Genomic DNA, 16,093 nt, shown 5'->3' on the forward strand with positions numbered 1-16,093 from the left:
TTTTGAGAAGTAATGCATGAACCTTCCAGTACTTTTGATTCTAATTCATTCTAGTACATCTTTCTTAAGGTTTTTTTAAAGCTAACAATAGCATTCTTTATATTCAGATTCCTTATTAATTATTCTTTATTTCTAGAAAATCAGACATTTCAAATGAACTTATTAATAATCTACCCAATTTTTGCTTGAATTTCTTTTATGTAGTGATGATTTAGAGTATAATTGGAAAATTCTTACCTTTATTACTAAAAAATGTTTTTGGCTTGATTTGATATTGCACTATTCTCATTAGAAATATATGAAAAATTATGCATTAAATTCTATTCTAAAAGAGACAGTATTGTATTGTCTTGTTTTTATTGTGTGATAAGTGCTTCAGTGTACTTTGTAACTGAAAGCCTTATTTGTTTAAATTTTTATTGACTACCAGGTTACCTTAAGTTAGAAAAATCAATTAATTTTTTCATGTAAGCATTCCCATTCCAAAAATAATATCTTTGGTATATCTTTGCTCATATTTTATTCCTGTTGTTTATCTATCTTTTTTCATGTTGTGTGTATTAAGAGAAAATATTGATTATGGAAATTAATTATTCTGCATAGTAAATTTTTATTTGTGATTAATATTCACTTATTTATTTAACATTTACCATATTTTGTTTTACTAAATCATTTTCAATTATTAAATTGAAATTATTTAATAATTTATAAATTTGTATTTGAGGTATTTATAAATTCAGGCATATAATGATTTTATTGCAGCTTTATGCAAAAAATGACTGAATGAAATTTTGCTAAAATCTGATGCATTATTTTTGAAAATATGGAAAGTAAGACCATAATAAGCTTTAAAAATATTTAGTCATTTATCATGCTCATTAACCTATAATTTTATAAACTTTATTTAAAATATTTTTAATAATCAAAAGAAGTGGTTTCATATATTGCTGTTTTCATCATTTGAATACCCTTTGAATTAGATATATATTTCATTAAGATTTTTAAGGGTGGAAAATCTCTCATTTTCATTATTGTTCCTCTTCATAAACATGTTTGTAACAAGTTTTGTAAAAGAAGATAATCTCTAATAGAAAGGCCCAGATATAATATGTTAGCCTGTAAACAACCAATTATTTTGATTGAGAAACTTCAGTGGAATTTTTAAACAATACTTTTTTCTATTTAAGTGAAACATGGAATTTTTGAAGAAATATTTTCTATGGATTTTTTTAATATACAAATAATAATTCTTAATCTCAAATGTTTCATCTTAAGTATCAATAATCTGATCCATAATTAGTTAACCCTTATGAATGTTATTCTTCCTTGTTATCCATCAATATCCATCTTGTTATTCTTCCACAATACACTGAATCCATAAAATCAAGATATTAATATAAGTTTTATAATGTAAATGAAAGTGTGAGGCTCTGAAATAGGCTGATTTAATGAATTTTAAACATTACAAAGGAAACAAAATATTCTTTTGAAATAAAAAAATTTTGAAAATAAAATTGTGATTTAGATAATTATTTGAATAATATAATTATCATTATAATTATCATTCTTTTAATGTATGTCTTGATTATTTAAGAAATAACCAAATGGTACATTAAAAAAACTAAATTCATGCCATTCATCTTTGAAAGCTGTTCATGAGTTTTACCCATAAATTGTAATCAATCCATTTGAAATTTATAATTTTTTTATAGTAATAACAAGAATATCATATACTATTTAAGATTTTTTTTTTTTTAATGATGAGAAACCTTATAGGATCTAGGTGCTATTTTTTTTCTACTTGTACCTCATTATAATTAACGTACAAATTAATTTTAACCTTTAATGCCTGTTAATATTAATAGAGAAGGTTTTAGATCTGTTAATATAGCTTCTGTTTACTCAGGGAATCATTATCTTCCAATAAACATTATTTTTAATAAATAATTGAACTTTTCAATATGTATAAGGATAATTGCTAATTATTTAATCAATGCTCTTTAATTTTTAATTTTTCAGTAAATTTAAATGCCTTCAAATTATTGATGATTTTATATGCACTTTGTTATAATTTTTATAAATTTTAATATGAACATCTGTAAGCCTAATTATTAAACTTTTAAGTTTTTTATCCTTATTAAACTTTTAAGATTATAATCCTTTCCTTAAATATATATTCCAATTTTAAAATATTAATCACATTTTTTTTTCCTTCATTACTCCAAAAAATTTAATAAATAATTTTCTTTAAGGGGGAAATGTTACTTTTGAATTGAATGGTGTGTTTTGCACATTTCTAATGAAATCCTTTCAAACTGATGTGCATTATAAATATTATATATTCTAATATTGGAGATTTTGTTTATTATGTGAGGTATTTTGTATGAACATGCTTTTTTTTTATATTTAAATGTGTTTATCTATTAGTTTACCGTTTTCTTAGTAATCTGTTGATATAACTGTGATTGTATATTAAGCAAGCCTTTTTAAGGATCTGGTTGTGGTCTTTCTGATTTTTTTTCTGGAATTTTACTACTTATTAATGCTACTTACTGTGCTGTCATTTATTGGTTGTGGGTTTGAAAAAAATTGTATTATATTTGGTTTTTAATGTCATTTAATTTGCCATATGTGTTTTATAAAGTCTAGTCGAATGTAAATATTTAAAATGTGCCTTTTCCCATGCTTCAGCATCTGAAGATGGCACTGATGCACTCATATTTTTATATGCACTTCCATGCGAGTATTATATTTACAAAAAAAAATAACTTTGTTATGATTTCTCTGAAATTTATTCGAAATTTGTTTTTAATTGTTTTGCAATTATTTTATTTCTGAAAAATTCAAAAATTATTTTTTATTTTTGTGTTTAACCCTTTCACTGCTTTTTAGATATAAAATATCTCAAGACACATGCATTGAATGATTTTTATTTTTTACTAAATATATAGAATGAAATAGCTCTAATTTTTGTGTTAGAGATTTGTATCTTAGATAATATAAAAATCAAAAGGTGTTTTTTTTTTTTTTTTTTTTTTACACGACTGAATTTAAAAACCAAAGTGGGATGGAAAAATCTGTAATGATGTTTTACATTTTGCTTTCTGTAAAAGTTATGAATTTTCCTTAATTGAAAGTGTTTAAAAGATTTCAACGAAATAAAACTTGATAGTCATGAATTTTTTTCCCCTCTAACAGAAATTTGACTCCCCCATCCTTTTTTACAATTATTCCCTTCTCTTTCTTTCTCTCATTTTTTTTAGTTGTGAAAGGGTTAAATACATAGCTTTATCTCCTTGTTAAAAATTGTTGTTTCTTTTTGTTGAATTTTTTAGATGAACTGCACAATAATATACTTATGACACTAAGCCTGAATGTACTATCTTTGTATTGATTTATGCTTAATAAACTATGAAAAAATTATTTAACTGTAGATATTTTATGTGCATATATATATTCTAGAGGATGTACAGTATTAATGCTGAACAGAACTATCTATTAACACTAGGTATTATTCTACAAAACTTAATATATATTTTTAAAAAATTCAATCAAGTGAAGAAGTTACTGTGTGATAAAGTAGATTCTTTTTTTGTATCATAAAATTGAAAAAAAAAAAAAAACTATCTTTTTTAATAAAAACAGAGAAGAGTATGTGAAATGTATCAGTTTAACTTGCACCAATGCTATGATCATTTTTGAATTAATTAAATTAACTTTGATAGTTTCATTTTATGTTGGAAATTAAAAATTATATTCATAAAAATGTACTTTATAGCATTGAAATCTGTCAATGTCGCCATTTGATTAATCAACTTCTGGTAACTTTAATACATTTGAGACTCCCTGAAAGCAAGATTATCATAGTATTAAACAGAAAGTATAGAACCTTCTAATTATTACATCCGTCACTCATTTCCTAAACCAGGGTATTTATAATTTTCACAATTTCATTAATGTCAAAAAATTGAAGCAAATTTCTTGTAAGCAGAAAAGTTTCACATTCAACGGATAGGCGACAAGTTTAATTGGCTTATAAAGAAATTTCCATCTATCATTTTTTATAAATATAATAAAGATGCAGATGCTAGTAGTATAAAAGCAGAATTGAAATAAAGATTGTCAAGACAAGCAATGAAATCTACAAAAACTTTTACTTTATGCATATGAGTTGCCACAATTCACATATTGTGACAAGCTGTTTTTCTTTCAAACAGTCCTTTGATCAATAGACAAAACCGAATCTGTTCTGGCTGATGTTTCGCTCAAACAAAGTTTGCACGAACTTCACTTCAGTGGACATTCGAAACGATGTTGAACCTTCTTTGAAGCCGAAATGTGATTCGCACTTAACAATATTTTATGCTAATGTTATATGTAAGAGACAATGATTGAGAGACTAAAGAGAAGCTTATTTTTATAGAGAACCAAAGTGGAAGATGGAATGGTAAGTACAATTGTGTGCATTTTAATCTTAGATCAAAGAATACACAAGGAGAAGCGATAATTTACAGCAAATAATTAGAAACAAATTGTAAATTATTGCTATAGTCATCTGTTATCATTTAGATAAATGATTTGCATCAATTAAAAGTAGCAAGTCATTTTTAAATATTATAATACTCAACATCATACTGCACAATTGATTTAGTAAATGATAAATATTTTAAGGTAAGAAGTTTTTGTACTTCCACCATACAATCAAACGTGGTATTCTGAGATTATAAACCTGTTTAGATTATTAGAACATTGTATTGATTATAAAAATTCTGTAGGAGAGAGAATGTGCAGAATTAGAATAAATGTATGTTTTGAATCAGTTCGGAAGTATTTTTCGAAATGAAAAATAAAATGTATATGAAACAGATAAGTGTTACAGAATATAAGAAGATTTTGATTATTGAGTAATTTCGTTTGAACGCGTATTTCTCCCGTTAGAAAACGCCTATCTTTATCCAACATAACTTCGCCATCCACCTAAAATAATCGATAAATTTAGTGACATTAAAGACGGTGACGATTTGATGCAGCTCTTTAAAGATCATTGTAAATATTGTGCTGTTTTCGCTTGGACATTTGTGTGTGTGAGAGAGAGAACCTTATCAATACCTAATTTTTTCAGATGACAGAAAAATGAAAGATTCGTTTATTATGAACTATTACCTTGAACATAGATGATTTAAAAAATTTTGAATTTTATTTTGATACGAACAAAATTAGTATAAACATTTTTCTTAGTCATTAGTTATTATAACAAAGATGTATGTGCTTGTGTACATTTGTTTGTGAATATATGTCAGTGCTCTATAAACCAAGCTGACCTCAATATACCAAATTTCGTGGGAATATGCACTTCGGAATGGTATTTTTAAAATTTTAATTAATTAAAAAATTAAACCAATTTTTGACTTTTTTTTTCAAAAAAAAAAATTGTTACCCTCATTTTTAAGCATTACTGCTTTCTCTTGTGATATATTAGGATGTATAAAATGTAAATACATTACACAATGAAAGAGAAATTGTAAGATTTCTAAAATAATATAAGATTCGTTTTTAAAAATATGAAGTTAAAAAAGATTTTACTGAAGAAATCAAGAACAAAGTTTACAAAATATTGAATTGAAATTTTAAACCATTTGAACCGTTAATCTCGGTGTACCAACTGTCTTCAAAGGCGTCTCGCTTAAAAGAAAGAACACAATTTTGTCAACTTCGCATGTTATATTATTGAGCACCTAAAATTAATTCTTTAAAAAATATATAATTGTTAATTTCTCATATTTCTGGTGATAGAGGACTTGATCTGCTTGAACTTCGAATACGTATTTATTGCAGAATGGTGTTCATGATTTACAAATATATTAAATTTCATTTTATAAATGAAATATTTTATTATCAAACGCTCTTATAGCACACATTGATTTTAAAGATGAATATTCAGAAATTCCACTTTCTTATACAATTCTAATTATGTTACTAATTTTTTTAACGTATGTTATTTTCCAGTTTTGGTTGTTGTTTTATACATGAATTGCTTGTCATACAAGCTGTTATTTTTGGTTTCACTGTGCTTCTAGAAAACTAAAGCAACTGGGATCGCAGTGTTCATCTCGATAAGTCCCAGCTTCATGATTTTAGAAATGCTGGCCCGATATTCAGTTCCAGCGTAAATATGACATGGTCTTTTGTCCTCCATTTGGTGTAGTGTGGAAATTTAAAAGGGAAGGCGGATCAGATTCAGCTCTCGTTATTTCACCAAGGCTCATAATGAGACATTAATGAGGTTAAATTCAAATTACCTTTAAAAATTTAGTTACACGAAATCAGTAAGTTAAAATTGTAATTCATTTTTCTATTCATAATCCTGATTTTTTTCTTCTTTTTTTTAAACGTTGCATTTTATTTGATTAAATTAAGATTATTTTATTGTTTTGTTAAAAATGTGATATCTATAATTTTAAAGACACATACCATATTCCATCCAACTTGTATTGCGTACACATATATATGAATACATAGATCATTTAGCAGTGAAGAAGGGATTAAATTAAAAATTTGATGTAAAACTATAGTTATGATAATAAAGCCATTTGTCAAATCCCATCTGTTTATCTTATGTTCACTTTCATACGAATGAACAATAGACTAATTTTTACCAAAATTTTAAAAATTCTCACCAAATGCCATCCATCTAGCTTATTGCAGTTTTGAACTGCATGTTCACAGATGAGCATTATTTTAAAATTGGTGTTTTCTTGCTCGGAAAGTTCTGAAAGTGGGGAGTCCTGAAAATATCGTTGCATTTCTTTTGCAATTAAAAATTCTTTTTTTTTAAAAAATTTTTTTATTTATCAAATGTTACAAAATCAAGTATAACTTTAGTTACGTAATTATTTGTTTCGTGTAGTATATTTTAGAAACGACTATTTTGAACTGTGAATGTAAATTTCTATTTTTTAAAAATTAAATCCAAGTATATACAATATATAAGAAAATACTTAAAATCAAATCTCAATTACAAAAACAAGCTATTTTATTTTCTTTATAAAGAAAATATACAATATGACTAGAATAGTATCTAAATGTTACAACATGGTCATTTCAATGAATTTTGACAAATAAATATGCAGGAATATATGTCATTTATATATAAAAAAAGAACATTTAATCAATTCCTAAACAAGACAAAACTATATGCATAACTATATACAAATTAAAATAAGCGTGAAATATAATTTTTAAATGATTTTTTGCTATATTTAATTTTTTTACCGCCGTTTGTAAATAAATACATTTAATCAAGAGTTTGTTTTTTACAACATTATTTTTCATCCAGGGTTTTGATATTAATTTATTTGTTTTTTTACTTTGATTTTATATATAATCTTTCTATTAATTGGTTAATTGTTACAGCATTGTTAAATTGCAGAATTCATTTTTTAAAACTTCAATTGTCGAATTAGTAGTTTGTATACTAATCAAATTTCTTATATGCTTTAAAATAGTTTAATTTTGAAAAACAATGCTGTTTTCTCTTTTCGATTTTCGTACTTTTTCCAACTTTAAAATCTCAAAAGTATGAGTCAAAATGAAAAATTTGTTTAACAGTGAAATTGTCGTCAGTAGTGGTAAATCCTTTCATGCTGGAACCGTTTTAATTTGGCATGTTAACACAGGTTCTTTAGAATTAGCAGGCTTTTTGAGGTTTTCTGATGGTCGTTTTCGGAAAAATATTCCTTCTAAAATTAAAAATGGCTTCTCCACGGCTATGTGCCCAATATATGCGAGGAAAAAAGCTATTACAGTGTATGTCAGGAACTCGAACACCTGTAAAATGCAATAAAATATTCACTACTTAAAAAAAAACGACGATTTAACGAGGCAAAGAATTAAAAATAAAAAGCAATTTATATCATTGATTATTGAAATTTCTTTGCTGCAATTATTTTAGTTAAAAGAACCGGGAATCCTTTTTTACTTTCTGGTGTATTTATTATATGCTTATATTTTATGCGACAGTTGCATTTATAAGAGTCCCATAACAATATTTAAAATTGACTTCTGCATATATAGTTTTCTATTTTTAATTTCTTAATTGTGATGCCTTATTATTATAGGATTCTGGAGTTTAATATCAAGGAAAACTGTTTTTCCACCATTTTCAAAGTCATAAAGTTATTTATGAAGCAAATTAGATTGATAGACTTTTTTCTGATGGATGATGGAAAAGTATTTTTGAGATCTTGATCTAATTATCTACATATATATAAAGATGGATGTTTGTATCTATTTTTAGATAATTCTATAGTTTGTGTCTTGTCTTGATGAAATTTGGTGTACTTACTCTTAAAGACTGGGAAAAAATCATTGTAAATTTAAATACCAAAATTAGTTTGATCGTTTGTAATTACTGCGTATTGTAATTTGTGTTTGTGATTACTGCGTATTGTAATTTTTGTCCATTAAATTCATATTTTCTGTTTTATCAAATAATAAGATGAAATTTTAAATAAATTAATTCCATATTTAATAGCTAGGAAAGCCAATATTACATGCGAACAAGCTAATAACTAAAGCTGACCATTTATAGGATACTATCTATTTCAAAAATAAATAAGGTTTTAATTATACTAACCAGTTCAGTATGTCCATAACTAATTCGTTCTCTCATAGATGCTGTTCTGTACAACATGATAAGTGGATGAAGAAGATACACAAGATAACTCAGATGACCCAAAGGGATAAAAACGTTCCACGACAAAAGACGATTCACAATACCTAGAAAAGGAATATCGATTTGAGTTCAATTAATACAAAAATTAGACAATCGAATACATCTTTTCTTAAAATCATTCCTCAAGTGATCAGCAATTCCTGTATTTAGTCAATAGTAAATGAAATCGACAATGCTAACAAAGCTTCAAGCACTAGCAGCATTTGCAAATGGCATCATTTATGTTGTAGCGGATTGGAATGGAGCGCGGATAGAACCTGGGACCTTGTGGTTTGTAGCCCAGTAACATGACCACGATACAAAAGCAACTGTTCGTGTAGCGTAGCTGTTAACTGGCTTATAAGCTTTCACCACATTGTATTTACAAATCCTAGTTTTAGGGAAGGAAGCCATGCAATTATGCAGTCGTCATCTCAAGTTGTATTATTTTAAATACAACTTAAGATTACAAATATGTATTACTAATGTTGAAATTTAAATTCTATTCAAAAATGTTTAATTATTTAAAAATACAAGAGAAACATATTCAGGATTATAACTATTATTTTTAAATGCTAACAAATGAACTCACCTCCTCTACCTGTGATACAAATAAATGTAAGCCACCCAATGCTCAGAGTCCAACCTATCCTGTAACAGGACAAGTAAAATGCCCTGACTTCCACACTCTCTGATGGCCCATATATACCATAAACCGAAGATAAAGCTCCCAATATTGCCAGAAACCAACCTAAAATTTGGCATCCCTTGAAAAAAAATACACAAAATATATTTTATGTAAAAATAAATCATGAGGTTAAAAAATAATACTTTTGAAACATTAAGTTTAAAAATATATATATTAAGTGTTAAAATACTTTCAGATTTGGAACCAAATCTGTCAAAATGCCTTTCGTCTGTCTGTACTTTTGCATGTATATAAAGTCAATAACTTGTAAGTGCAATGACTTAAAGCTATGAAATTTAGCATGTTACCTTGTGACTAAAACTATAGATTCATATTAAATTTTGGCGTCAACCAGCTGGCAAAAAAGCTTGTGGCGGATTATTTTGAGCTGGGATAGAACCTGTGACCTTGTAGTTCACAGTCCAGTAACATGACCATGATACAAAAGCAGTTGCTCGTGTAGCATAGTTGTTAACTGGCTTATAAGCTTTCACCACAGACTCTCTCTCCATTGAGACGAATAATATGGCTGTTGAGTGGTGATGTATTAGCTGTACGAAGGATCATCCTTCGAGGTCACCAATGTGGTGGTTTGAATTGCGCGAGGATAGAACCTGGGACCTTGTGGTTCGCAGTCTGTAATATGACCATGATACAAAAGCAATTGCTTGTGCAGCGTAGTTGTTAACTGGCTTATAAGCAATCACCACAAGCTTTCCAAATACATATTCTTGTGTAGATTCAATAAAAGGCTACTTTCATACCATTTTATCTACATTTCGTAACTATCAGTCGCCAATGCCATGCAAGGTATTCGCGGCGTTCTCAAGGTGTACAGTTTTGTATGGAAAAAGGAGATAAGATTTTTATTGAAGAGTATGAAAAATTTTTTTGGAATATCACTCCTACTGCCTTTAAATAGAATTATTTGCAACGGATTTAAATTGTTTACGTAATAAATAAAGGTCTGTTTTATCCTTATATAATTTTTAGACATATATATATTCGATTAAAAGCTATAATATATTTTAAGGAAAGTTACATAAAAAACATGTATAAAAAATTTGCAAATCTAAGAACTTTTAGATAAGATATTGCCTAAATGTCGTTACTTTTTCCTCCGAGTTTCATAACCAGAATGTTTACAACTGTAAATATTGATTCACAATATTTTTTTTTTTAAATGAAACAAATTTTGATTTTTTCATTACTTCTGCATGGGGATAGTGATATTCAAAATTGAACATGAAAACTCACCTTTCCTATTTGTTTGTCTTTATATTTTAACACGAGAAAAGCGAAAGCCATTCCTATCAGGTAAGTTGGTACGTGGCAAAAAGGTTTGATGTAGATTTTCGTATTGTACTCTTCCATAACACTAAAAAAATAAAAGCATCTTTCATAAATACCTCATACTACACAATATATGTCTAATGATTCATTGCATGTTTAGGTTAAATTTTTAGATAAAAGCAACAATCAGGGTTTTTTTTTTAATTCAGATATTTTTTTTAATTATAAAAAGTTAAATGGAATAGTAGCGATGTGTGAAATTGCCTTTTGTACCATTTTTTACAAGTTGTTCATAATTTTAAAAGTTGAATGTCCAGAATTAGAATAAATGATAATAAAGATGATCTTTTTTTCATTTTCTTCATTAAAATACTGTTTAAATAAATATAGCTGAGCTTGGTTTCCAAACTATGGGTAGCGACTCACTGGTACGTCGCAAAAAATGTTATATATTCTGATAATGATTAGGTGTCTGCCAAAAGTGGCGTTACACTGATAAAAAGCTCATAATTAAAATTAAAAAAAACGATTTAAATAGCTGCCAAAAGGGCTAGCTATTCAAAAGAATCTTTCATCTGTGTGTGTACTAGATGCAAATATTATATATATGTATGTAATGATATTCTAAACTCTTTAATCCAAATTAATTTCCAAAACTTTATCTTAATTTAGCCCATAGCAACTTCATTCTAAAAATATTCTCTTATTTCGTGATCCAATTCCACTTTTAGTTTAATTAATTCCTCTTTAAAACTAATGCGCCATCAGAACTACGTATCGAATGAAAGTGATACTTCCGTTTCTCTTCTCAAGGTCAACACGTGTATTGAATTGGCGCATGGCCAGAAATATATGTTATATAAGGCTAGTCATCATCTGTTCGTCCCTTTTTTTCCCTTTTCTTACTTCTGTGTGTGCCGCGCTGCGTTTTCTTGTATATAATCATGCCTGCCACTCGGAATAGAATAAAACGTAATTAAAAATACCAAGTCTCTTCATTGTTTCGAACCTGCATTCTACTTCAAAAATAATATGTTACATATTATTTAGGCGACAGGATTCGAAATTCATTTATATATACTATTTGCCAAATATTAAATAGCAAATTGAAAAAAAAATCGAGCAATATGCAAACAAGCGACTTATGTCAAATAAGAAAAAATGAAACTAGTGTTTTTTTCAACGTTCATATGACTTAAATAAATAAAGTGGTTTTTCGAACATGACACATCAGTGACATCACTTATTGCTCCAGTCTGGATTTTCATTTAAGGTTACGATTCCATGTAGTATTTTTGACCCCAAAAATTTAAGATATAACTCCTTTTCGCTATGAAAACTCATTTCAGTTTGTGTATGCATCAAATTCGAATCCCTTTGTTATCATTTCTGTAAATATTTATTATATTTAACTATAAATGTTTTTTATTTACAAGAATTTCATTTTATCCCCTTTTTCGAAAAGATCTTGTAGCTTTTGATCAAATGGAATCAATTCATGCTGACTCGATACACATCAAATGTGTTGATTTATTTTCCGGAAATGCTATGCTTCTTAGGAAGAAGGACAGAAATTAGCCCTATTCATCAAATTGTGCTTTGATACGGAAAAGAGATGTGATAGCAATATTCTTGCATTAAGTTTTTGGAGTGGCTGTTCAAAACAAGACTATGTTTATTTCCAGAAAAAAGGGGAAGAGGAAACAGGGAAATTGAAACATCGGCTTTTCATTATTAAATAAAAGTTGTTAATCTAGGTGGAAAATTTTAAACAGAAATCTTTAGATGTTGGAAAGAATTATAAAATGAATCATTGTTCGCGATAATTTAATTAGGGCAGGAGTAATTTTAAAAATGTAAATTTTAAAAAGTAATTTTTATTTTAGAGTAATTTGATTCAATTTGAGTAAATGTTACATATTAAATATATATACAGTATATCAGGGGTGTTTGTGCTCCGGGGAAACCCCGGAATTCCGGGGATTTTGAACTTCGATACCCGGAAATTCCGGGGATCGTCGTTCAAAAGGAAGTAGGAATAATAATGAATTATTTATTTTGATCTGGGTAATTTTGTTTGCTTTGAAAGCAGAAAACGCAAGGTCAGTGTGTGTGGTGAAAACTTTTCCTTTCTTTCTCCAAAGGCAGTGATAATGCGTGAAAAGGGGGGAAAAACTTCTTTTTTGTTCTTTCCTTATTGCGAGTTATGACTCATTCCCCCGGTTCTCGGACATTCTCTTCTGGATTCTTTTCGGCAAGTAGGCGCGGCAGAAAAAAAAGGGAGAGACTTCGTTCGACCAGATGTGCGATCACGTGACCTGGGTTCAAAGGTCTTAATTTTGCAAAATTAATGGTTATTAATTTTGCAAAAAAAGTAATTCATTGAACTTTTATAATTAGGTCATTCAATACTTCATAATCGTAATTTTTCATTTCTCTCTCCCCCCCCCTTCTCGAAACTCCAAAATGTCGGTAGTAAGTCCGTAAAAGTTTCCGGGGATTTTTTGGGGTCCCACAAACACCCCTGGTATATATTACACCTGGTAGAAATTTCAAATCGATAGTTCAATATTTTTCGAAAAATGCAGCTTTGACGAAAAAAATATGAACCTTCTGAAATTGTATTTAAATTTTTTCATATTTGTGCACAATCAAGAACTATTAGAAAATCTTATTTTTAAAATGTTTTTTTTTTTTTTTTTTTTACGATTTCCGATAAGATAATGAATGAATTTCAGAAATGAGTAGGGAAAATAAAATTTGTATTTTAAAAATTCTTACTTACAAAAAACATTAAATAATCGAATTCGCGAACATACGGTGGATAATCAGAAAATATATTTAAGCCCGACCATTTAAACAAAATGCTAGCTTCAAATTTATTTTACATCCCTACTAGGACTTGAAAAAATTACATTTAAAAATATTTAAAAGTTTGTACATTATATATTCATTAATACATTCAATCATATGATTAGAGTGAATTTCCACATTAGACAGTAGTAATGTTGTTTATTATTTTATCTTATAATTTTGAACGGAAAATTCTTGTATATATATAAATTTATTTGTTTATTTTGTGCATCTGAGAAACGGCTCTAACGATTTTATATTTAGATAAGGTTTTGTTTTTCAACTTTACCTATGTAGGTGTCTTTCCTGAGAAAACGAGATTTTACAGATGCCCACGCACACACACAAATTATAACCAAATATTGACTTGTGATCTGCATAAGTGTATCAGAGATGGAGTTACGGTTAAGGCTTCGGACTCCCATACATTTTTCTGATGCTCGATCAAGTCTTTGCCATTCAGTTAGATTTCACTGATCTTGTAAGCTTTAAACGAGCAATTCTTGTATGTATAAAAATTTATTTCGTTTATCCCGGAAACGGCTCTAACGATTTGCATTAAATTTTATATTTAGATAAGGTTTTGCTTTTCATGTTTATCTATATATATGTCTTTCCTGAGAAAACGCAATTTTGCACACACACACACACACACACACACACACACACACACACACACACACACACACACACACACACACAAATCTTTATAACTAACTGTTAGAGCCTTTTTCTATCTGCTCTCATGCCCACAATGTCATACAGCGCCATCTAGTAAATTTTTGTGGTACTTGCATTGTTGCCATAAGATGATAACCTACTGGTACCTCAAACTTTTTTGAAATGGCGCTGATGGATGTGAGATGGGGTAAGAGTTAAGAATATTTATATGTATTTAAATATTTTCCTCCAAATAAACCTGCCGAACAAACCTCCATTTTCCAGATATTTGTTTTATTAAATGTCATTAAAATTCTACAGGTAACCGCGCTCATTTGTCGAATACGGAATACTCTTCAATTGTGTATTAATTGTTGATTGCAATACAAGCGCAATTAATACGTGTATACTTTTCAAAAAGTTATATTGTTTAAGAGTGTGATTTGTTATGATAGATCACATAACAGACATTGTCTAAGTACCTGTATATTTTACTTTGTATCTTAAGTTAATAAATTTTGGTTATTTAGATATAAAACAAAATACCCACTCCATATCCTTGTTGATTGCCGGAGTAGGCATGGGAAAATCGTTCCAAATAACGAGCAGAGCAGTTGTAACACAACTTGCAACAGCCGTGATGAATCCCAGAAAAATTCCAAAATTAGGCCATCTATCAGAAAAAAATATAATGAATGATTCATTAAGTCACTACCAAAATTAGAAAGTTTTATGATATCAAATAATGTTTGTCTAGAAATGTGAAGAAAATATGTTGAATCAAGTTAAGTTAATGTATAAGTACATGTATGCCTTGGAGGGCGGGAATGTGCACCTGGGGTCCCCTTTTTTGAATTTTTAATTAGAATTTTAATTATTAATTAAAAACTAACTTTCCCGCCAAGAAAATCTTTTCATTTTCCCCACCGCCAAATGAGTAAGACTTCAGTTTTTTTTCCAACACTAATGAGGCTAGTGTTATTTTTCGGCCGATTATTTCAAACGATTCTGTTTATTTTCTTAATGTTTTATGCATTTAAAATTAAACATCGTTAATGAATCGATCTTTCAGATTCATTCTGAAGTACTTTTGAATTAAAATAAAACAGAATAAAGGAAATTAAAAATGTCTAATCTGCATAGCGTTACCCCAACTGGTGTAGAAAAATTCACGCATTTGCGTTACCATAACTGGCGTTGAAAATTCACGCATGCGCATTGTGTTCTGATTGTTGACAACGGATTTGGATTTGATTTAAATTATTTTTAGGTTAGTTGTATACTTTTGTAATTATACTGTATTTGTGTTAGTTATATATTTTTTGTATATGCTTATAGTTTTAAGCAATTTATTTTAACCTGTTTCGACCGATTATTTTAAACGATTCTGTTTATTTTCTTAGTGTTTGATGCATTTAAAATTAAACATTGTTAATGAATCGATCTGCTCATGAGGAATCTCAGAAAACTTTGTTGACAAATTCTTGAGATATTACATAAATTAAGATATATATTCTTTAGTGCCCATAAAGTTTAAACGCTCAGTGACTCTGTTTTCAGTAATCATATTATAAAAAAATGCTTTGTTTCAGTAAAAAACAGTATTATATTAATTGCAGATTCATCCTTTCCACTTTAATTTAAAACATAAATTCTATGGGAGTTAACAGAAACTTAGAGAGATATATATCACGTTACGACTGAAGGCCTTTATAATATTATGAGTGAATTATATGACTATCAAAATTTGAAGTTTTAAAATATTTTGATGAAGAAGTTATTAAATTAGGAATTGCATAAAATATTTAATAATTAAAATTTTAAGGAACATTAAGATTGGCGAACCGGCTGATCGCCAAAGGCGGCTAGTTGTAAATAGAATATCC

The 16,093-nt window shown here is 28.1% G+C and overlaps 1 protein-coding gene across 2 annotated transcripts in view; it reads right to left on the bottom strand.

Moving 5' to 3' along the window:
- Window positions 1-7,419: 7,419 nt before the first annotated feature.
- LOC129963553 (nose resistant to fluoxetine protein 6-like) overlaps window positions 7,420-16,093 on the bottom strand; it is an 86,611-nt gene continuing 77,937 nt past the window's right edge. The window contains exons 11-15 of one of the 2 annotated variants that reach the window (XM_056078010.1): window positions 14,758-14,880; window positions 10,659-10,779; window positions 9,306-9,480; window positions 8,636-8,778; window positions 7,420-7,827 (exon numbers count right to left, since the gene is read on the bottom strand). In XM_056078010.1, the coding sequence (XP_055933985.1) occupies window positions 7,639-7,827; window positions 8,636-8,778; window positions 9,306-9,480; window positions 10,659-10,779; window positions 14,758-14,880 (751 nt within the window). In that variant the 3' untranslated portion in view covers window positions 7,420-7,638. The remainder of the gene's footprint in view (window positions 7,828-8,635; window positions 8,779-9,305; window positions 9,481-10,658; window positions 10,780-14,757; window positions 14,881-16,093) is intronic. The other variant, XM_056078011.1, reaches the window with a different exon arrangement.

The sequence above is a fragment of the Argiope bruennichi genome, chromosome 3 (assembly GCF_947563725.1).
Source record: "Argiope bruennichi chromosome 3, qqArgBrue1.1, whole genome shotgun sequence".
Classification (NCBI taxonomy): domain Eukaryota; kingdom Metazoa; phylum Arthropoda; class Arachnida; order Araneae; family Araneidae; genus Argiope; species Argiope bruennichi.